Raw genomic sequence first — 25733 nt, 5'->3', positions numbered from 1 at the left:
GCGATGTATGTTCTAAATATGTGTTGATAATAATTTGCTCCATTTTAAATTTAAAGTTTAAACAACTGAAGGGCACATCATTCCATCTTGATCCTTTGTGTTGTCCAAGTTCCCAGCTGGAGAGGTTGGCATTTTGTACTAAAGGCCACATCGCATCTCTCAATTGCCATCTCACTTCATGTATTCTCTGGTCCACAGCATCACCTAGTGGATTATTGGATGTGCTGGAAGAGCACTGAAGGCCTGGTTGATAGATAGAAGATGTGCACTGCTGCTCTACCACAACTGTTTTGTTTTTTTGCGACTGTATCAGTTGTTATCGTCCTCAGGAGCCTTCTGTAGACAGCCGTGTTTGTGTACAAAACCCAAAGCACTTCCAATGGCATTAACGTAGTCTGTGCCACATTGTACCCTATAGTATGTACAGCACTTCCCTTTTCAAACAGATTCAACCCTACTTGTTATCGGTTCAGTGAAATTATGAAAACACCCTCGTCCATATTGCACATTTCTCTACTGATGCATTACACAGATGTTCTGTTCTGGCAGCTTTCTGCTTTTTGGCTTTCAGCATCTGGCGAAGATATTGCCAGATGGGATCTGTCTAGTTTAAAGCAACACTCAGGACAACTTCTGGCTAAATTGTCTTCAAGCCACATTTTACTGTAATAAACCAACATCAAAATTGTACTAATGAAGGCAACTTCTACTATACTGTTATATCAAGCATGATATTGTAAAATTCAAATGCCTGCTAATGTGAAACAACTGTAAAAGGTAGTGATGGAATGGACAAGATCAGAAGGTTGAATTAATGAGTTAAAGCTGTTTTATAATATATACCAAATATTGATTTTGTACATTGTACAGAAAACATTATTTGTGGAATGAGTTTGTTTTTTTTTCCCCTTTAAATATTGCCTTAATATTTAATAAACCCAAATTGTATACATTATTGTATCCAGTGTATACCTATTCCCTCTAGTGGTTGTTGATAGGGTGGCGTTGGTTATTATATAGAAGAATGCAAACTGTTTTTTACCCACAGTTCTGTTCTCACACATAGTATTCAACTGTACTTCATTGTTATATTCATATACATTTGTATACTTTAGAGTACTGTAGTTTGTGGCACTAGTATAGACTACCGAGGCACGTTTTTTAAGTTGGTAGGCAGGAAAGCACTTGTATGAGAATCCTGCTGTTAAAACCATTAATTATGGAAAGCTGATGAGATGATTTATCTTGCAACTGGGTGTATTTTGTGCAGAATAAAATAAATAAATGAATTAAAGTGGCTGTATGTTTGTGATTTATGTAACAATAGTTACTGATGTGCTGTTACAGTAGTTCAGAAGAAAAGCAAAATTAAGTCAATTATTAATATGATTAGGCAACATCAAAGTTGTTGCCTTGACACCCATTGTTTCTAACCAAAACAAAGACATTTTCCATTACATTTCTCCACAAGAAAAATACAACTGTGTAAATATGTAGTAAAACATTTGCCAGGTTTAAACTTGGTCACAAACTGGATACTTTAAGGCACAGTTTACTTGTGGTGTATGAAAATACTTTCAATGTCTAGAGAAAGTCATTTTTTTCACACAAATTATAAATTAGCAGAACACTCTTCATCATCCATTAGTAACATTACTGAAATGTGGACTCCTAAACCGGCATTGTAAACCCATAATGGACACATAGGGCTAGATTCTCAAAGCTCTTTACTCCTAGCTTGTTTGTCAGAAAGGATAAAAAACACCTAATATAGTTGCCAAACCAGAAACAGACAACTCAAACATTTAAATAATTAAAAATTGCACCAATGACGATTTGTGTAAATAGCTCTGAGAAACTGGCCCTTAGTGTCTACAAGGTGCTGGAAGATTGAGAGGTATATGTTGAGCACCATTCATTGCAGATTAAGCTCCAATTCATCCAGTAGTTGGATTTAGTGGTTGGGAAGGTCAAAATTATGTGACAGTCACTGAAAAGGAAAGATAACATGTCTAATTAAGAGTTAACCCACCCCCCACCCCCCCCATGACCAGATTTTATACAGAGTAAATGTTGAGTGATATATTTGTGCTACAATGTGTTAACTTGGCAAGTATGTCATGGAAATGTCTTTAAAAGTTCAGCTATTTTTAGTGGGGGTTACCACTGGAAAAGGAAGAGATGGAAGGTTAAACAGACAGGAAGAGTGTCCTGTGAACTTACTTAAATCAGCACTAGCTTCAGCTTTTTTCAGATTTGTATCACTCCTCGTTAACTGTATGTGTATTGTAGTGTCAGCTTAAAGATACAGGGGTGGAGAAGGCAGAAACAGAGGCCATTCTACCAAAAAAATAATAATGAACGATAACACTGGTTTTGATTACAATTCACACACACACACACAAAAAACAACAACAACAAAAACACTTTTCCATATTTTATTCCTGTAAATTATGGTCATCTTTATTTAAAGACATTGTTGCATTCAGAAAATCAAAAAAAAAAATGCAAAGTTAGGGAATGCTAGCTGTAATAGGGAAACTCAAATCTGTGTCCCCTTTTAACTGCACTGTCATAAAATGTCACTATATATCATTAAATTATCAGAGCAAATCTCAATACCCCATAACATCTGTGGATAGAAATATTGGCATGGGTAAAACTTTGACCTATTAGAAGAAAAAAAAAAAAAAAAAAAAAAAACAGAAAAACACCCACACCTGGACTTTGCACAAAACTTAAAACAACCCAATTAAAAATAAACAAAAACTATACAAATAATAATAATAAAAAAAACAAGTTTACTGCACAGCCAAGCAGTTCCCCCTCCAGTTCAAATTAACTGGCCAACTTCAGGAATTTAGTTTACAAAAAAATGACAAAAAAAAGGAAAGAAAACTCTATACATATTTAAACTCCTATGACTGACTGCAAAAATAACACATAAATAATAATATGGTATCTGCACCGAGCTTGGCTTTTAAAGACTTTAGTGCAGCTCCACAGGTTCATCCAGTGTCCAAGTTTCCAATCTTACATTGAAAAAAGTAGCATTCTCTGGCCTCACTTTGCATCTGTTAAAAATTCCAAGTTCTTTCACAACGGAACAAACTTCAGTTTCAACTGAAATTTATGCATGTTGATATACTTGTCTTTGCATTACTGCCGGTCTCCAATTATATTAAAGAAGTAAATACTGTTAAGCCTCCAACACTGCAAAGGTGCTTGGGTCTCTACAAAGATAAAGTCTCTTTGTTGGTTGTAGGGATACAAAAATTGTAGAATTTTTAAATGTAGTTCTCTAGATGTGTCGTGGACTGTGCGGTTGAATTTAGCTGTCGTGTTCAAGTCCCTCAGCTTCTTGTTTTGTCCTCCTCAGGTTACTTTTCATCTTGACAAACTCAGGGGCATTCTCCCGCTCTTCTTCATTTTTTTGTTTATCAAGTTCAATCTGAAACATAAAAACAGAATAAGTAAGGTTCTAGCTGTTTTTTAAAGTCATTTTGACACACTACACACTTTTCTTCAAGCTGGTTTTAATAAATATTTGAAGACCTACCTTTCTATTCCTGTTGATGTTTCTCAGTTTTTAAAGCTTATGGTTAAATAAATTATAAGCAATAAAAAGTGTCTGGTCACAGTTTATTTCATTTCTAGTGGAAATAACTGTAATAGCAGCTATTTGGTTGGAATTCACGTTGACGTGCAGACATTTTTCAATGCTCATGTTGCCCGTGGCGTTCTCACCTGCTCCAGTTTCTGTTGCCTCTTCATGAGTTCGATCTCCAGGGCACTCATCTTCTTCACCGCCTCCTCCTCCTTCTCTTTCACGACCTGATCCCGCTTCCTCCTCTCCATGACCTTCTGCAGTTCAGGTTTGTTTTGAATAGCGAGGCCCCTGAGGATGACACAAATTACCAGAGTCAGCAATGAAAGAGCTTCTGTAGGAAACAACAAAAAGTGTCATATGCTATCAGACAACCAACGGAATTTGCCTTTGGGACTGCAAACAGGATAAAAAAGACAAGCAGGTCAATAGTAGTCAAAATGTTTACTGTTACATAATACAAAAATCGCAAAGTCCTTTTTCACTTTGCCCCAGTTTGCCTAATCCCCCAAATCTACATTAAGAGAGAGTTCATTTATTTAATTTAAAACACAAGGCTGCAGACGGAATTTCTGGGGGAAGAAGTTCATTTCTAGCAAATTATTCTGCTGACTGAACGCCTACGTACAGTATGGATACATGAGAGATTTGTATTATGTCCACTGGTTAAAACAATGTACGATGCCTGCTATCAAACCTGACCTGACTAAGATACCGAGTGCTATTTTAACCTAAAAAGCTCTAGAACGCTGTGAATAGAACAATGAATATCTAGCTGAATAACAAAGCTGGCCTTTGTTTTCATAATTTAATTTTGCCTAAATAATTCTGCACAGAATTGCAGCATGCAGCATTTCTGTGGCTCTGTTTCAGATGTTATATTGATTTTAACTCCATTCTAACTATTTTGCATGATACACCATCTGGAATAAGCAAGTTATGTACAGCATGCATTCTGTTATGTAAAGAATTACAATACAATCATTGGTTTGCATGCCCAGCCAGCTCAGTTATTTATACCTTTAGCTTCTCTGAACTGTAACACCCCCAAAAGTCATTTAATAAGCAAAAACAAATTGAACGTATGCATGCAAAAAACCAATACAATCCATTTTATTTTATTAATTTGATTCCATGAACCCCTAAACACTTACACATGTATGTTTGCATGAACACATCAAATCACATCAATTGATGTAGGAGTGTTTAAATGAAAAAAAAAAAATCTGCACCAATCAGCTGTACTGATGTTTTGTTCTCAAAGAGTTACCTCTTTGTTTGAAAAGTCATGTGACTTCACAACATACTGAGCCAGTCAAAATCCAAGGTGCGCAATGATATTTGGATCCTAACAGCAATTCCCTATTGAGTTAATATGTTCTACAATAACGCTACCTCCTTCCAGTCCCAGTGCGAGTTCATCTTCAAAGATACCCCATTACATGTATATAAGCAGGAATTCAACTTCAAGGAATGTGTTTTTTTTTGTTTTTTTTACTGCACTTGAACCAAGTTCACTTTTTAAGATGTCCAGCTCTAACCCGGAACTCTAAAATAATGCTGTTTTACTGGTTTGTTTTTATACAAATAGATTTATAAATGGTGTTTGACGGAGTCAGCAGGGTTTACTTTTCTTGGTAAACATTCCCACTGCCTCAAAGTATAAAATGTAACATTGGAGGGGCAATATGTTCTTAAATTATTTATACAATATAAGACATATTTTTCCAAACATATTTTGTTATCCCCCCCCCCCCAGTTTAATCTGGAAGAGACACACAATGCAAGTTATCAATCTTTGAACACTAAGAGCCATTTACATGTATTTTACATGACAGTTCATTTCACTTTCCCCTTCTGAACTCAGGAGTTCAAATAGAATCCCCCAAAAAGACTTCAACAACAACACTGTGACCTCAGCGTTAACTACACTATTGCTTATTCATCAACTAAAGGAAAAAGGTAGTTTTTGAAGAGGTTACAGTATGTATTGCATTGTCAGTATGAGGGGCCGAATCAGCTCTCTTGAGGTACCAGAAATGTGTTTGTTTGGAATTTTCCACTGCAAGAAACTACATCAAGACGCACCACTTGAGGAACGGCATTCCTCAGTTCAGTTAGCATAATAGCCTTTCCATAACAGCAGCCCAAAAACGCCAGCTGACTCCACACACAAGCTGTGCTTTCAGTATTTCCAAAATACAACCACTTCTGTCTCAAAACATATGCTAGAATACTCTCTAAATATTACTGGTCTTATCAACCAGTTATATAAATGTATTTTAATTTTTTTAAACATAAAAAACTGAAAATTAAGGAAACTAACAAATACAACTACTGAAATCATTGCACCGATTACATCAGTTTCATACCAAGTGCCAAGAAAAAATAAAATCCCATTTGTACTTTATCAAGTACCCAGTGATTAATTATCTGCCACGTGATCACCCAGTGCTGTAATGTGATAGTGTACGCGTGATAAGATGTAATAAAATTGCTCACAAAAATGAAAAGCCATGTCTTCAGAAGCAACATACTATGAATGTTCCAAGTGTTTTTTTTTTGTTAAATTCAGAATCCAATATAGCGTCTAGTATTGATTTAGCAGCAGATCTAAACAGCACCATTGCTTAAACAATTACAAATAGGGCTCTTTGTTTGACAAGGTTATGAAAAACCAAACATCTAACAGAGCATGTTTTGTCATATATTTTTGTACATTATATAGTATAATGTTTAATTAATCAACTGTTTGGCTCCAGCAATGTAAACTTTCATTTCCTCTGACTGTTTGGGAGAGTTCCGTTGAACTCTTGTGGACATGACAGAGCACTTTCACGAACTGCAGCTCTAGACGTTCAGTCTCAAGGCTAACATCAACCTACAAATCCTCTGACAATATAACAATAAGAAAGGATGCTTCCAATGTCTCTCAAGTTACACTCAGGAAATATTTATCTTGATGGTAGACTGTTGGTAGATTTATAAGGAGGACAAGCAAGACAGGCATTTTTTACTTTTTTAATAATGTATAATATATTGCTCATTCACGAGAAACCGAAACAGTTGAAGAGCTACAATAGCTTTATTTAAAAAATATTGAAACATCATACCAGTAACCACCAAGGGGTGGGGATGGGGTCATCACTCCAGCCATTAAACTGCTCAGTTTTCTATTTTACAAATACATTCTCACTGTGGGTGACTTACTTATGTACGACTGTCCATGTGTGACCTACTAATGCATTACTAAAATTCTAGAGCATCCTATTCAACACAAAAACTGACTGTGTTTGCATCCTGTTGTAATTTTATAGGAAAACAGATTAGGATTAACCTGCTAATGGTGACGTAATCCCATAAGGACAGTGAACTTCAGTTACTGACACTAATGAATTATAAATAAACTACTACATTTTATTTTTTGTTAGACGATTTTTCAACAAGATAATATAAATTAATTATTCATATAATTGATTTTTACAGTAATTACCCGATGGATTCATCTGACAGTGCATGCTGAAATAAGGAATTATGCACTGGCCTTTTACAAAACTAAAAACCTATGAATGAATACAAAAGTAGATGTTATGAAAAAAGTATTACACAGTACATTAGCTGCACAGAGAGTCAGAATGTCTACCCCCACTCCCCCAAACACACTTTTAGTGAGAGCAAAGTAAAAACTCATTTCAGTTTGCAGAGCACTGGACTTACTGAAAACGTGTGCCTCTGGTCATCTATAGGGAGGAAGAGAACAGATTTAAAAGGCCTTTATTACATCTGTAATAATAAAATAATTTAACATTATAATTACCATGTTGAGAACGGGTCATGTCGACCACACAGAGCCATCTTTTAAAGCAGACTTTGTGTTCACCTAATATTGAACATTTTTCTAAACTACTAATCTGCACTGCAGCAAGAGTAATTGAACTGCTTCCTCTGCTGCTTTTAAACCTGTCTGCTTTGGGATGCTGCAAATTACCAACTAGCAATGTTACTAAAGTTGATAAAGACTTGTATGTCTTAATAATTAATGATGTTATTTCACCCCTGACCAATAATGTCAAGTTTTGCCGAATTACAAATAATGTAGGCAGTTTTTCAAACTAACTTTTTTTTATTCAAAGCTGTAGTGGTTAAACTGAACACTGTTCTATGAGGAGGAGATTAAATGTCAGCAAAACTTAAAGAAAATGTGTACAGTTAAAATGCACTCGTTGCATAAGTATTCAGACCCTTAAATCAGTACTTGGAGAAGCACCTTTTGCAGCAACTACTGCTATGAGTCTTTTTGGATCGGTCTCTACTAGCTTTGCACAGTAGGATGGTGAAATTTTTGCCCATTCTTCATGGGAAAATTGCTTCAGTTCTGATAAGTTTGTTGGGGATTGGCGATGGACTGCAATTTTCAAGTTTCGCCATAAATTTTCAATTGTTTTCAAGTCAGGACTTTGATCGAGCCACTGAAGAACATTTCTCTTCTTGTTCAACCACTCCAGTGTGGCTTTGGCTTTGTGCTTTGGGTCATTATCCTGCCGAAATGTAAATTTCCTCCTAAGTTCAAGAGTGACTCAAACAGGTTTTCCCTCAAGGATTCACCTGTACTTTGCACCATCCATTCTCCTCTATCCTTACAAGCTTCCTAGTCCCTGCTGTAGAGACGCATCCCCATAACATGATGCTGCCACCATGCTTGACAGCTGGCATGATGTTGACTGGGTGATGTGCAGTGTTGGGCTTGCGCCAGACGTAACGCTTGGAATTTAGACCGATAAGTTCAATTTATGTCTCGTATGACCACAAAACCTTTTTCCACGTCTGCAGTATTAGCTACATGCTTTGTCGCAAACTCAATACGTGCTTTGAGATGTGGATTTTTGAGTAATGGCTTCTTTCTTGCCACCCGTCTATACAGGCCAGCTTTGTGTAGGGACCGGCTTATTACTGATATGTGAACACTGACTCCCATCTCAGACACAGAACTTTGCAGATCTCTCAAGGTCATTGCTGGCTTCAAAGTGACATCCCAAACCAGTTTCCTGCTTGCCTGGCTGCTCAGTTTGGGAGGGCGACCTGACCTGGATAGTGTCTGGGTGGTATGATGCATCTTCCACTTCTTAATGATGGCCTTCACTGTGCCGAGAGGGATAATCCGTGCCTTTGTTGTAACCTTCTCCTGCTCTGTGCCTCTCTACCACTTTATCCCTGACTTGTTTTGAAAGCTCCTTGGTCCTCCTGGTTGCTTTGTTGGATCACTGTGTGAGTTGCAGCTTGAACGTCTTTATATATCTGAGGGAAATTATCTACAAGTTAAACCACTGCGTACACACAGGCTGAAACCATTTCACTAATTTTGTGACTTTTCAAACAAATCATTTGTACCTGAGCTGATTTAGGGCTGCAGTAGCAAAGGGGTTGAATACTTGTGTAACAAAGATTAATCTAGTTTTCTCTATAAATCTTACTTATTTATATTCTATATGCATGTTTTTACTTTATCAACATGGAGCAGTTTGTGTAGATTCTACATGTAAAGTCTAATTTGAACGCATTGTGGAGTACGCTCAGGTGCCAACAAAATGTGAAAACTTTGCAGGGGGGTGAATACTTCTGCAAACCACTGTACATAAGCAATAACATTTGATTATAATAATAATGATCTTTATTTTTATATAGTGCCTTTCATAGGGAACCACCATCACAAAGTGCTTTACAAGATATAAGACTAGGTTGTGTGAACTATGCATTAGCTGCAGAGTCACTTACAAAGTCTCACCCGAAAGACGGAGCACAAGGTTAAGTGACTTGCTCAGAGTCACACAATGAGTCTGTGGCTGAGCTGGGATTTGAACTGGGAACCTCCTGGTTATAAGCCTGTTTCTTTAACCACTGGACTACATGGTATTTCATGTAAACAGGTAAGGAATTGGTATTAACAATGCCCAAAGTTTAAACCACTTCAATGGAGACCATACTTTTGCTTACTCTTTACATGTGCCTAGATAGTTGAGTCCCACTTGATAATAAAATGGTTGTAAGTAAAAGGCAGGTTTTCCGAATATGATCATACTTCGATTAACGTTTCGTATAGTTTACCTTTTCTGATTCATGAGGAGCTCCCTGTGAAGATCCTGGTGGTTCCTGGAGGTTTTTACTGGATTGATGAGCTTTTTGGGTTTAACCAATTCATCGCTGTCATCATCATAGTCAGGGTCTGCCATGATGCTCCTTGCAGTTGGGGTGAGCCCTTCAGTCAGCTCTGCTGTTTCAATACTGTTATCTAAAAAACAAAATGAAGACCTTTTAAGTATACTGTACATTTAAAAGAAATTAAAAAGAATTAGAAAACTATAAATATATGGGTTATGTCACATCAGATTGAATTGTTGTTCATTTCTATTAACACCTGTTAACACCATTGAGAGGATCGTAGAATAGAACTGTGTACCAACTAAAAAGACGTCACAGAATGATCGGTAAAGATATAGCCAGACATTAAAGCAATGCTGCAGTGAAAGTGTTACTTTTTACTAGATGAATCTGTAAACAGAACTTAAGCAACAAAATAAGAGAACATAGCTGTGTACCAAACATCAAGACAAGAACTCTATGCAGAGTAACCATATTAGGTCAGGAGGTCAATGTCATAGCCAGCAACACATTTAACATGCAGGGTTTTTTAACCCTTCAAACAAGAATTCACTACCTCAGATGGTTCCGCAGATAAAAAGCTTTGCAAACAAATGGCAGGATAAGTTACATTTTTTCTTGTGCAACACCACGATCAAACTTGACCTTGAGAATTACAGAATACACTTGTATACCGAGTATGAAGGCAATATCTCAAAGCAACAGGTCTAAAATGTGACATGACCCCAATATGGAAGCTATCTTAGGACACAGGTTAAAGTGAAGGGTGGTGTTCAACTATGCCAGGAAGGGAGAAATATGCCTGAAAACATTAAGTTGCCAACTTTATGGGTTTATAAGTCGTAGTAGAGGCGGCAGAGGCGGGTTTGCAAACACATACCAAGACAAGCTCTCCTTCTGGAAATGCTTAGCAAGAAATACTGTACATCCCATCTGTACAAGCAACTCGTTTATCTAGAATTCTAAAGTTAAGATGTCAAGCAATCATCATCTGCATGTCCATTAGGATCAGAGTGGCAAAGGGGGGGAGGAACCTTGCATCAAAAACGCACTTAGCAAATGTACACAGTCAACAATGTCTACATAAAGACTTAAGTATACATCTAGGAATATATTTTATCAAATGCAACTGGATAGTGGGACACTGCAGCTAAACCAAAACATTTGTACAATACAACATGTAAACAAACATCACTATTTTTTGTTCAAATACCATTTATTTTTATCAGCATATTATTAATATGCATTATCATATTGCAGCTCTACGATTCACTTTTTTAAACTTGCGTGAATTCTTCATCTTCAAGTCCGCAACATTCTACCTATTAGAATATCAAGAATTTTCGGAGAAAAGCACATTCCCAAATATATCAAATAAAATAAAAAAACAACAAATAAAATAAGATTTGCTAGTGCCTTCATTAGCGATTAATCAATGTTCCATAATATTAATTTGGTTTCAGAAAAATATTCCGGTACTGCTTTAAAGCAAATGAATATTCAAGAACAAAATTGTTCCTAAAAAGGTTGTGCCTATAAATCCTTACAAAGTTGTTTCCAGTAAAAACAACAAGACTCCAACAAGAGCTAGTTCCTGCTTAAGAAAATTACATTTAAAAAAATGTAAGGCTAGATTTTTTTAAAAAAGGGGGAGTTAGCTGTTGAGAGCAAATTCAGGTATACTGAACATGGCTTAAAAACTCTACAGGTTTTAAGTCCAGCCTAAGTAGCAAAAAAACACAAACACCTTGGCTCACCTTGCAGCAGAGGAAAGACTCGATACCTAAGCATTGTAGCCAACTTTGCCTGCACAACTACAGTTGAGTAAAAAAGAAAAAAAAAAAACCCTCCTGGTTTATGTCTTTCAGTATGACGACTAGAGAGCACAGTTTCAACCTGGAGCGCATGGAATTTCAGGCAGCAATAAAGCGAGGCAGTATGTGCTGTCCCTGGCAATATTTTATTATCTAACATCGCACCCCAATAAACCTCACAATGGCTGGCTAATCTTTAAACAGCCAGGCTTGTACTAATGCCCTCCAGTTATGTCCTTATATAGGAAAAGAGATTGGCTTCTTTATTGATGTATTTAATAACCAATCAGACAGCTGTTTATAAGATTTCAACAAGGGTGTAGGAGTTGATTGAGGATGTTTGCAGGTAGTAAAAATATTTTACAGTCCGTCCACCCTGAGCAGGTAGATTATTAGTAAAGGCAAAACAATGTCATTAGGAGTACCTTATGCAAACATACAATAGTGTCCTGGTTGTATCATGTCAATACACTGCTGACAACATAACCACAGTATTGTACCAAAAGAAAATATTTACTCTTAGTGGAATAGCTTTTCTGGAGAGAAGAATCCTGCATATAAATGGCTTCTCATGCCCAAACACACGTTGCATTATATGCAGTATAATATGGATGTGAGAAAAAAAAAACTGAACCACTTCTAGTGCTAAAAAAAAAATGTAATAAACAAAATCATATCCTTTCAGACTGATAGTGTTCTTTCCGATTGGATGTCTACTAAATATAGCACCAGGTCTATTTATAAATTGAAATTGGCATACGGTCTTTGATTTTTTTTCATGCTATATTATTCAACCACACATGTTCAAAATACTATAGAAAATATCAGTTATGCCCTAGAACACAGAACACATTGTACCCTTTGCTGTGCGTTTTGAAAGAATGTGTCCAATGGACTACTGAAATGAAAAGGCTCAGCTAGATAATGGTACTTTTTCACACTTCAGCAGTCCCATGCTGCTGACCGTACACATGTTGTTCTTGGCTGCGTTCCAAACATTAGAATTAATCTCTCTCATCGCTTTATTTTAAAATGTTTTATGCCAAGAATAAACTTTACCCTAAAGTTACAATGTAAAGAATGAAAGGCTGTTGGATACCTACTGCCCCAAATACTCTATGCAGCAATTTGTACTTCATGTTGACTGTTCTCTATTTCTTTTAGTCTGGTTCCCTTAAGGGAGCTTCAACTCATGATGGGAATGTGATTTGTTTGTGGACCTTCACCATAATGATGGAAGGAAGGCTATAGCTCATTGAATAATCCCACATTAGACCAGTCAACAGCAGACAGCAGCTGTGGGTTCACTAAAGGGGTTTTTACTTGCACCTCTCCCACAAGATGTCACTGCATGGTACAGCCACTTGAACATTCCCCAGATGAACGACAAATCATATTATGACTAAAATATATTTTCTAAAATATACAGTATTGTTTAAATGATACAATTTTATAAGATAAGATATCTGATACATTATAAAGACCAACTAAAGTGAATTTATTGGACATATCAAAACTGGACATAAGGACAGTTACTTAATTCAAATCAGGTTAGCAACACTTGAGATAGGAATCTGAAGTGTTACCAAAAGAGGTGTGAAACAAAAATGGACATCTACTACAGACTGTAGAATAGAAAGCCAATTAAACATTTTAGAGAGATTTGAAAAAGTTCATAGTTACAGTAAAACTAACAAACACACCTAACTACAGGCGTGCACCTGGATTCTGATGTTTATCTCCAAGCACATGTCCTGTAGACATGGGTGGCTCCCTTTCGATTTCAGATTTATTTTTTATTTTTTCCCAGCAGTAACTATTATCATTGCAATCAGTAAGCTTGCAGTAGTTTGCAACAGAATTCCGTGTTAACATTTAAAAGTCTGGATACACAGTGCATTTTAATTTCCACGAAATAAGAGGGTATGCAGGGGATGGACATCTATCTCCATTTGTAGGGCAGAGATCATAGTATCTGGTCTGAAAATTAAAAACGTCTTCTTTTCTTCTTTGGACAACCAGTTCTACAAACATTTCTCTTCTCCCTGTGAAGTAGAGATTCCTCTCTCTGCACCCACAGGTTGGGTTGGGTTGTTTTTTTTTTTTCCTTTCTCTAGTCTAGTGCATGCACTGCTGAATTTACATTGTACATTAAAATAAGTATGTTGTAATACTTTTAGTTGCTCATAAAATTACAGTTGGCAATGAGTCTTGCAGCACAGGAGACGCATATTGTAATGTTAAAGCAGTAACTGAAAAGCTCAGGAGAGTGAGTAAAAACAAGTAGTGTATGCAGTGGCTGAAATGCTGTGAATGTAGTAGCCTTTTGGCAACTTTCACGTGATTTGACTGGCTCTTGTAATGATGAAATCTGCATTGATTACCCATAACTCTATCGTTACTGCTTTCTCCAACCTCAAAATGAAAGCTAAACTCTCAAGTCAATAAAACTCTGCTTAATTTTACATCCAGGAATGGCATTAATAGTAAATAACAACTGACACGCAATGCCATTTGTTATCCGTGTACAATAATGCTGTTGTAACGTGAACTACATTCGCCGTGTGCATGCCTCGGTGGCAACAGTTGTGCAGGAATATAAGCAAGGCCAAAGTGTCACTCACCTCTTTAAAATGGGTGTATACTAATTCAGCACAAAGTGTACAGTGCCCTCATTCCCCAGCCAACTGGTGCTTATATTCTGAAGTCCCACCACAGATTATTCCTATTATATGTGTAGGCAGTTGATAAAGCATGTATATTTAAGAGCCCTTTTCCAGTAGCACATAGTTATGGTTTAGAACCAGTATGTTCCAGCTGCATCTTGGAAGGCTGCCACAGGTTATTTTAAAGAGAGTCCTGGAACCAGTCTTTAATTAGCATGCCTCTAGAAGGGAACTACAAAACTAAAATAAGTGATTCTTGCATAACCCACATGTACTGGGTGTGCCATTCACAGTTCAGAATCGTATTAGAAATTTCTAGATTTCCTTCAGTTTTACCATACTGTACAATTTTGTTTAAATTGTGTGTTTTACATTGGAATTTCTCCTTGTTGTGGTCACACAATTGAGCCATCCCATCCCCAAACATCTATACTGTACATTAAATTAAAATCTAGAATAAAAAAAAAAGCTAAAACACCGACCAGGGTTTTGTGTGCAATTTACTGTGCAGTCAACTGTTTACACCACAGAATAAACACAAATAAATAAATAAATAAATAAAACAAACAGTTGGTACATTAACAATTAGTTTAAAAATCAACTCAAAACTTAAACAGGCAATTGCGCCATATGTTATTTAGTCATTCAAGCCAGGCTAATAAAACTGAATGACTTATTGTTTGCTTGTTTTTTTGGTCATTGGAGCTATAAAGTAGTACTGTAGACTGGGTATGAAACCGACATGCCCAGTTGCTTCAGGAAATCAGTTTCTTGGTAAGTATTCATTAACAAGACAGAAAAGAAAACAAGGCAATGTATCCACATGGAGGCATGGGTGTTATCAGTGGGAACTTCATTATCAATTAAACAAAAACAAACACATAGAATCAGTCTTTAAAACTTGGAAGGAAATAGCTCTTTCTTAATTTCTCGCGCTTTGTCTTCAAAAGAATAGGTTGTCTTTGATGCCTTGGTAAAAAAATCATAGGTTGATTTTTGTTTGATCTGTTGGTAGCTTTTTATTAAACTAGTGCTTCTTTTGTAATTTAGCCATTTTCGATTAATTAAAAAAATATATATAAAAACTAAGGGTGAACATACGTGCATTCACTAACCAGTATAGACCGGTAAATTAGCATTGAGCTCCACTGGGCTGCAGAGGTGGTATATAAAAAGCATTCCTGGTAAGTCGCTGTCACAGTCACTTCACACATTGTGCTCCACTCTTATTTTCCAGTTAGCGAGAGTCCTTTGGGTCATATTTGTACCAATTAAAGACAATCTGTGGTTATTTGCATTCATTTAAACAGATATTAGAACAGCCTATTAGAACCTGAAGTTTCTATATCACACCAGCCTGTTCTTACAGTTGAATTCATGACTAAAACGCTCATATCTTCATCCTTGTATCAATAAAATGTGTTTTTCAGCAATCATTTTATTAAAATGACAAGTGGATCATGGTTGGTGAAGGTATACTACATTGGTATCAGACTTTAAATATAGTTTATTTTGATATTAGACCAGAAGACCAAGATACTAGATGTTTTTATTCAGTTTGGGTTTCTTTTTAACCCTTTTATTTGGTAAAATTGGCTGCTTAAGGTTTCTAGGGTTATAGAAGGAAAATACTGTGCTTTCTGTGTCTTACATATTCTGTAAAATGAAAACCATACATCATAATTACATTGTCATATTCTGTCAGATCAGACTTCATGAAACTCAAGTCTCTCTAGAGACAGCAGAACATCTCAACTGAGAACCATCTGTGTCACTCAATGGCTGCAATCCTGTTTCCTGAGCTGGTTTATCTAGTGTCTCTGGGACTGAACCCATTTTTTTTTGCCAAGACAATGCTGCCCTCACATCAATCACCCCAGACAATTGCCATAACCTCCAAACAACAGATCTGGAGTCACAGGAATACAAAAACAAATAAACAAAACAAACAATTTAAATTATTCCACTCTTCTTACAATTTATCAGCCTCCCTTTCCCTAATGTCTTCATTTCTCTGTTCTGTTCTTCCACAGGACTAAAACAAATCTAACCACGTCGAGAGGAAATCCTAATCCATGATTATATGTTCAGCTTCCAGGCCTCAAAAGCTAGTGAGTTTTCCTTTACCCCACACAAGCATGAGCAAGCCCTCAAGACAGAACCAGCCAGCCATACCATTTTAGACTTCCACTCTATATCTAAGCAGTGTGGTTAGGGCTCTGAACTCTTGACCGGAGGGTAGTTGTTTCAATCCCAGAGGAACACTGCTGCTGTACCCTTGAGCAAGGTACTTTACCTAGCTTGCCCCAGTAAAAACACAACTGTATTAATGGGTAATTCTTCGTAAAAAATAATGTGATATAATGTGATTATAAGTCACCCTGAATAAGGATAAGGGCGACTGCTAAGAAATTATTATTATTAAAATAATTATAATTATTAATAATAATAATAATAATAATAATAATAATAATAATAATAATAATAATAATAAAGGTTGGGCATCAATATGGAAATTGTATATCGATATTGTGCACGTATTTCAGTAGATAATATCAAAGTCTTCCAAAACATTTAAAAAATATAACACTTTGCAATATGAAACATATAGACATTAACAGATATTTACTTGAACTTAGCCTTGCTTCACAAAATCCATGGAGAAATACAAGGTCTTGATATATTGTTTTACTATTCGCCACCTCAAAACCGAAATATTTCTATACATCAATGCGCAGGCTAGCCAATCCAGAAGTAATTTAATCTTCTCCGCGTATAAATGCACGACACATCTAAAAGTATTAAGTAAGGTGTCATGCTGAATGTTGCATTATCTTGAAATGTACTTTTAAAACATCAAAACACATATCATTTATAATACCAAAAATTCACATTTTAAAAATACATTAATAACAGTGTAAGTAATCGCATGGAAAAAATGCAATGAACCACACTGACGCATGTGCATATCTCAAAATTTAATCCGAATAGTGCTTAATGCAGCATGCAAATAGTGTTTGTTACCTCAATTATTTAAGCCGATGTTCTTGTTTATTTTGTTTTTAGGTGTGTCCCTTTCAAAAAAGACAGTCCTGTTTAGTTGATGTACGCACTTTTTGAAAACAGGATATAGTTTGGCTGGTGAGAGGAAACAGGTGAAGAAATGGGAGTAGAGGACATGAGAGAGGGTACAGGTTGTGGATTTGTTGTTTGTCTTGACTAATAGCTATTGAATGTACACATTTATAAAAATCTGGTTCTTAGAAAAAGAAAAACACCAATCAATGGAATAAAATGCTGCATAATTGCTACGAGACTGACAGTGACTAGTATGTATAGGGTTTGTTGTATCTTAATATAAAATAAACTTGATTATACTGGGTTTGTATTTTTGGCAGTATTAGCAATAAAAAGTATGCGAGCGTATGTGATTTTTTTTTTTATCCCTCGATTTTGCGATATGGAAATTATCAATCTCAAACGATATCGATATCATATCAAATCAAAATATCGATATTGGTGTCCACCCCTAACAATAGGTTGACTAAACATTGCACCACAAATGAACCTACGATCTCAGCAGCCAATGTGAATGGTGACCACATCACTTAATCATTTAAACCTTCTCCATACATCCAAAAAAAACCCACTGCTGTTATACCTCACTTCAAATGTACACAAATTATATTAATATCCATTTACAGTGTTCCCCCTATATTTCGCTGCTGTCTTGCCGGTTTCCTTCTACATACCATATCTAGTGGAACGTAATACTTATATTGACCCAATAAATAGTTGTGAAACTATTTCCAGGGAAATAAATTGAGCCGAATCATCCTTTTCAAATTGTGCTGGATTTAAAGAAATACTTCAATCTATTCATGGCAATATGATTGCTGTCAATAACAACAGCCTATATTAACCTAATACTTTTTATTAACAAGTATTGTACACTCATAAGACTTGTATACATACAGATATCAAAGTGCTGTCACAAAGGAGTATGTCTTTATTTAGAAAAGGTGATGAGAGCACCCCTTTGTTGTGCTACAGTAAATGCATGCTAACGTCATTCCCTCATTAGGGCTCCAGTACAAGACAATGGGAGCATCTGGCAGTATATTACTGTCTGACCTGCTGGCTCTCCCATTGTAAACAGTTTACCCCAAGAGCTGTGTTACAAGCTGGGGTCCTGATCCCCTAGGAATGTTAACATCCACCTCTAACCTCCATGTCTCACCTCCTTCAAATGCTGTCAGAGTTCTATAAGGTTATTAAAAAGAAACTACAATACCTAAAAAATAACAGATTTATGTGATAATCCCACTTCAGTAGATTAATGTTTTTAATGAATTTAATTTTTTTTCCTCCCTCTATAATTAAGAAGCTACTTCTGGCCACAGATGAAGTAGAAGGGTTGCAGCTCTGAGTATTTGCAGGTGCATACACTGCAGTGCAATACCTACTGTATTACCTACTGTAAGACTCCACACTTTCTGCTACAAACCACAAGTTTAGTGATACTCATGTATTAAACAGGGGGCCGTCTGATTAATTTGTAAAAGACAGACACGACACGTCTCGACACAAATTAGAACCAAGCAATTCTACTGTTTTACAAATCACGCAGTGCTTCACTTTGAGAAACCATTAGCAATAGAACAGACTACTGCAAGCAGGTTAAAATAACACTTGTATGTCACAACCCCTCAAATTGTAGGATTCCTTTGTTTGTACTGAATGTGTTAATTGGTATAGCTGTTTATTTTTCTCTGTAATAATTAACCTCATCAGAACACTGCCAAGCCTTACAATGGCGATAGAAAAAACTAAAAAACTTACATTACCTGTTTAAGTCATAATTAAACACAAATAAAGCTTAACCAACATCAAAGGGCACATTTAAAACCTATTCTGGTCAGCACAGAGTAAAAACTAACTGTTCATTGTGGATTTACAGATGTATGCAAATATATGGTAACAATGAAGATTCCATAACCTCTGCACTGTGATTTTTGAACACAAATATAGCTCGTTTACAGACATAACATATTTCAATGCCTCAACATCCACAACAAACAAAAACCTGAGCAACAGAGCACCCCAGAAACATTTCGGTGGGCTTCTTGTCACTGGGATAACAGGGAGTCTTACAGCGAGCTTCAAAATTCCCAATCTTTGCAGGCTAAAATGTGTACTTTGAGTCTGGGTCCAACTGTTCTAACTTCTGAAATGTGTTTTCTTTTTTTTGCACTTTATCTTAGTATAAAAGTGAAAAGCAAACGATAGTTCAGAAAAGCAGATCCGAAGTTATTCAAATCAGAGACCAGAACTAGGTTTGCGAACACAGGTCATAACCTAAGACCTGTTTCTCTCACAAACTGCTCGGAAATATCCTCCTTTCTTTTTAATTTATTTTACCACACCAGGGATGATCCGATCTTGATTTTGCCACAGGGACAGGACCTTTTCTCCTTATTGTTTCCTACAAATAATGAGGACGAACAAGTATGATTTTACCTGTATCATTCACGATCATACCTAAAACACGTTCCCTTTAGCAAAGAACGAATGATTCACACATCACCGAAAACAGATGATTGGAACAGTTTAGTAATTTGAGAGATCAATCATTGCCAGCAGAAACTGCTAAATACAGATTATCTGGTATAAAATGAGATACTGTATACACCAAGTAGGGTTTAATATAGTGATCTATATGAGAAAGGGGAGAAAAAACAATGAGTTCCCTTTTTTATAGTAGATACATACTATGAAAAAAATAGATGTGTCGACAGCTGGACTGTACTTTATAGTCTGTTGCCTCGTTTTCCACTACCTCAACTCATTTAGCAAACAGACAGGGTGGGTCCCTGAAGTGAAGAGATTAAACAGATACCAAATACAGATGGAGTTATTTCAATCATACTTTCACACCCTTTGTGTTTCCTGCGGCTTAATTGTAACCAACAGTTTAGGTGTTCCTGTAGACCTATTATAAAGCACAAAAGTGACAGATTTGCTATACTTAAGCTAGTGTGCGCAGTCAAGATCAGTTTTATATATATATATTACACACACACACAACAAATTATATATATATATATATGTGTATGTATATATATATATATATATATATATATATATATATATATTTATGTGTGTGTGTGTGTAATATATATATATATATATATATATATATATATATATATATATATATATATACACACACACACACACACACACACACACACACACACACACACACACACACACACACACACATACATATACACATAACACATACGAACCATATTACTTCAATTTGGCGCCGTGTACGAACACTGGAAATCGACAGCTTAACAGTTTGATAGGCGAGTTTTCAGTTGATTAATGATGCCTAACCCAACATCATATGTTGCTAAATAAAGAGTTACAGGCAGAGGAGTTGCAGAGTTCTGAGGCAGTGCGTAAACAGCACATGTTTTGTTTAATCCTTACTTTAAAACACCAAATGCTGGGCACATTTTATCAATCTGTATTACTGTATATGTTAACCGTTATGTAAAAACGGTATGCATTTATTTATCGGTTAGCTGTTTAACTGATTACATCCCTAATACACAGACAGAAATAAAACAAACAAAGAATTCATACCATTTATTGTCTTTTATACACTCACATAGTTTCTTACAAATTTTGTAGCATAAAAAATTAAACTCAGTTTCTATCAAATTACCAAATGAACATGAAAAAAAAAAAAGTATTTACTCACTGACTTCAGTTCCAAAACCGTGAAGGAAATATTAATTATAAACTCAACATAACATTTACAAGAGTCAGCACAAAACACAAGCTAGTGTGTCGCTACGTTACAATGTGATGAACTTGCAAAACACCCTCCCCAAAACTGCCTCATCGGCTGTACTGTAACAGTAATAGGCCAGGGATTAAGGTTCGGACAACACGCCTAAAAAATAAACACAGAAAAAAAAACTAATTAACTAGTCTGTTATTCTTTTATATTCAGACTTGCTTGCTTTTCAGATAATGAAAATAAAGCCCAAGACTCACACAGAAGCTGTATTAAAAACGTATTTGAAAAGGTTCTTTGTGCATATCGATGATAGTAGCATGTGCCTCAAGCAGTTTAATACATGAAAACAAAAACAAAAAACCTATTTGCTTCAGCCGTCATGAGTTATTGGGGATAAAATATCATACTGCTGTAAACATTTACATTTTCATGGAATGTCCCAACAAAAAAAAAAAATCAAAGACGTTCCCGATTACCTGTCGATATATGTTGTTTATGGCTGTTGATAAGTCCTGGATGATCTATGAAAAGTTTGCATTAAGCTATTTTCATACTTCTGTTAACGGAAAACCTATGCTAGAGCTGCACCAAGTACCAGAAAATGAAATACTTTACTGATTTAGTAAAGGCCTCAATAGTTGTTAAAAAAAAATGTGAAAGAATTGCAGCCAATGCTAGTTTTACTCAAAGTATGCATTTTAAATACAGTGCTAATAAAATCAGACAGGTCTGGGCAACAAAGCAATACCCTGACTCAATAAGGAAAGAATTTCAAAATACTCTAAATTCTAAAGGTACGCTCTCATTTGGGAGAGACAGTGGCACGCCAGTTTTTCGTTTACCTCCAAGAGAAAAAGAAAAAAGTTCTCTCAGATATCCTAAGCGCTTAATGATAATCTACTCATTTCTGTCAAATAAAGTCATTGTAAACAGCAACCCAGACATAGGAGTAAAATTCCAATGCAATGTGCCAGGTTCACTTATCAGAATGAATTACTTCTGTTCCTGGATCAGAATATGTATTCTCGGTAACTAAACAAAATCTCGAAACATGCCTCAGGCTTCACATAGGTTGATAAGGATAAAGGTGATGATTTAGGTTACAGAACCTAAAAGACGGTGATTTGGGGGGGGGGGGGGGGGGGGGGTTACAGCATCTCACATTTCTCAGTAAAATGATGGTGATTGAATCTCTGTTGCTGAGCCAAGGTTTTATCACATTAAGCCGTATCTCCCTTTACAGGAGCCACAGTGCATTTACCATTGCAGGGTCACAGGTAATGTGTTTATATTGACAACACTGATCTAGTTTAAAATAGTAAGGCATTAAGGGAGGAGGTCTTGCTGTTTTTAAACTTCAAGTTCACTCCTACTGAAAGAGCTCTTTTACTGGAAGTGTCTCACTACTGAAATACCCGATTGGCTTGTTTTTGTTGTCTGCCTGCCTGTTCCCATGCGCATCAGTGTTCTTTCACATGGTCATTGCACATGTGCTTCCTACCCCTTCTGTCACAACCCATCTCCTTGTCAGACAGACTTGTGGGAAAAAGAAGCAAGTTTTGCCGTTTCTCATGATCCTGGTCAAACCAACTGGGACCAAAAATGGCTGAGCTGAGAATGTGCTATTGTAGCTTGGCTGGAATGTCTACCGATCAAAATCAATACAATGACCAATGTGGCCGTTTGTATTTTCCAAACACACAAAGACATTTCCAATAAATTTCAGAATTGTTCGGCCTGGGGTCAGAAGTTACCAGTTTTTCACAATTGAAAACAGGGCCCATTTGGCCACTTATAACATTGTACATTCAAACGGACAGTTTTACCATTCTCTCTTTGTTGTTTAGACGTCCAAGGTGTACCTTCATCCAGAGACAAAAAGACTTTTTCAAAAGTTTCTGGAAGCATGCCTCAATTTAGACACTTCACATTTTGCGATCATTTTCCATTCAGAAAGCATTTAAACAAATCCCACAAAAATGACGTTGTGACAAAGATTTTCATGCCACTCAACTGAAAGAGCCATGTAGGGTATAAAGCTCAACTGTTCAGACTTGTGCCTTGCCAACCTAAAACAAACAATTTTTGAACTGTAAGTTTCAACATCAATAACTCATTGTTCCATATTGCTAAGTTGTGGAGAATATTTATTTTTTCCTTCAAGCAGGTACTATGGAATTGTTTGTCTACTTAACCTTTAATTTTGAATACACCTTTTTGCCAAAGGGTACAAACCAATCAAGGATATGCACAGCTTTCAAAGTTTTGACTTGGCATACTTGGCAGACATGCAGTGGCAAATATAAATGTTTATGTTTTAGACTAATTGTTTGGGGTCTAGTACAACTAAAATTCATACTTATTGCAAGAAAAGTAAAAGATAGATGTAAAACTACAGTACACTAAATTTTAAAAAATGTTTACTAATAAATAAAAAAAAAAATAAATAAAAAAAACATTGCCATCAAAGTAAACCCCCTTTTGTTTGTGTGCAATTAATAATTTTCCAATGTCCATTTTTTTGACATTGGTATGTACTGTACACCATGTACTACACAGTATAATGTTGAGATTCTACATCTACAGTACATGATTCATTTATGAAAAACTTTCAATACTTAAGGGAACCTTAAAGAGAATTTTCTCCTTTTTTCAGTTAATTGACAGACAGCTAGCACTCCTTTGGGTTTCTCTTGAAGAATAAAAAACAAACAACAGACACTTAAAACAAATAGTTCTTTTTTTCACAAAAAACTCTTCCACAGTCCTATTCTACAATATTTAAAACCTATGCTTGCATTATGTTGCCCTTTCCTAAACCATTCTACGAACTCTGAATCTATACTACTTCACTTTAGAAAGAACTGTCTTTCCTAAAAGATGTATTTTTAAATGTTATTTTTATAAGACAGTTTGGGAGAAGTAGTTAGGGCCAAGGAAGGGGCATAATACACCAATATCAGTTCAAAGATCAAAAAACAGATGTAAAAAAAAATGAACCCTTAATTGTTAACACATGTGCAGTCTTACATGGCTAGACCTCTATTTCCGGAAGGACAGCCAATGCCCCCAGCCCCCAACACACCCACTGTTCCACACTTGCAAAATACAGTACTTTGCAACATGCTATCAAAAAAACCCCCAAAAAAATCAAACTGGTGAGTCTGCCTTAAATGTAACCAATTGGGTCAAACCAGTGATTTTAGCTAAGTTATCATATCCAGACATCTGACTGCTTTCCAGTCAGGTACATGGTTAACTTTACTATTGTTAGTGTAACTTTTACATGCATAATTATTGCTAAAAACACTGGAAAAAATATGCAATATATTTGAAGACTGGTGTTTATTTTTATTTAATTCCTGTAGGTTTTGTAAAATCTACAGTAACCCTTTCTGAAAGTTTTAATGAACTGCATTTATTTAATTCAAAATGGACAAAAAGACTTGTAAACAAAGCATTGCTTAAAGCTTTGTGAATAACACCCCCTGCATCCACTGTAACTTTCTGAAATGCTGTTTGTACTGTATATTACAAGACATCTTAACTAATGCTGAACACAAGAGTGCAAAGGCACATTTTCTTTACCAACTGCATGAATCTAGAATAAACCGAAAAAATCTGTTCCTTACTGAAACTTTTTTTCAGTTTTATTTCTACTTGTTTTACACGAACACATTTGCTAATTTATTATATCACTGACTGGGGGCGTGGCAAATTGGGGGGGGGGGGGGGGGGGGGAGGGGGGGGGGGGGGGGGGGGGGTCTGCACTTGGCCTTATACCACCCCCCCAAGACAAACAAAAAATCTGTTTAAAAACTCACTTCTATTATACATGTAGATAAGGTTCAGATGTGTATGTAAGATATTCATCTAAAATAATGCATACAGTACTACTAGTTTGGAGGGCACTGTGAAAACACACTACACAATTGCATTGTTGTGAAGAGATACCATGGTGTTTTCATCTATTCATTCAAACGTGCTTTCAAATGGATTACCAGAATTAATTACAGGGGGGATCTCAGTGTGCCATACAAGAGCAGTGTCTGCAACACAATACCGAAACCAAATATTTGCAGAAAATACTGAATATCCTTTGAAATGTATTAAATGTAACGATGTGAATCCACAATGATTTTTGAACGCTTTCATGATGTACATATATACATATAATAAATCACAAAATTATTCCAGACATCACAGCCAGATTGCGGTTTAAACCTCTCCGTTTGTCTCAGATTTTCCCCAACAGCATAACGTCGCAACATGAGGTTGACATATGCTCATGTGCAGTAAACCGTCCACCAAAAAGTTCCTGTATCACTCAGTACTTTAAGCAGTTTAGTTATTCGCACTGTTGTGATTCATTTGGGCTAAAATTAATAATTAAGTGAACAGCAGTAGTTTTGTCGAGAAGAATTTTGAACGAAACAAGTATCGTTCTGTAAACTAATGGAGAGCCGTACCTTAAACTCCAGAGAATGATGCTGCTCTGTGGAGAAAGCGGTTTCCTTGTTTCAGGAAGGAGGCTTGTTTACTCCGTCTTAATCTTTACTAAGGTGTGTCTGGTCATAAACGCTCCCTTTTCTTCCGAGCCGCTCTGAAGATGAGACATCCCCACGAAATGCATTACCACTGCCTGGTGACTGGGGAGGGTGGCCCCGTTGATT

The 25733-nt window shown here is 36.2% G+C and overlaps 1 protein-coding gene across 1 annotated transcript; it reads right to left on the bottom strand.

Moving 5' to 3' along the window:
- Positions 1 to 2424: 2424 nt before the first annotated feature.
- LOC121318203 (protein FAM107B-like) lies at positions 2425 to 25733 on the bottom strand. The gene is made up of 4 exons (XM_041254629.1): positions 25530 to 25733; positions 9710 to 9893; positions 3748 to 3898; positions 2425 to 3451 (listed from the first exon to the last, which is right to left on the bottom strand). Exons 2-4 carry the CDS (start codon positions 9832 to 9834, stop codon positions 3332 to 3334), a joined length of 396 nt encoding a protein of 131 aa, XP_041110563.1. The 5' UTR covers positions 9835 to 9893; positions 25530 to 25733; the 3' UTR covers positions 2425 to 3331.

Source organism: Polyodon spathula, chromosome 7 (assembly GCF_017654505.1).
Source record: "Polyodon spathula isolate WHYD16114869_AA chromosome 7, ASM1765450v1, whole genome shotgun sequence".
Lineage (NCBI taxonomy): Eukaryota > Metazoa > Chordata > Actinopteri > Acipenseriformes > Polyodontidae > Polyodon > Polyodon spathula.
The sequence above is the reverse complement of the archived record's forward strand: the minus strand, read 5'-3'. Positions and strand labels throughout refer to the sequence as shown.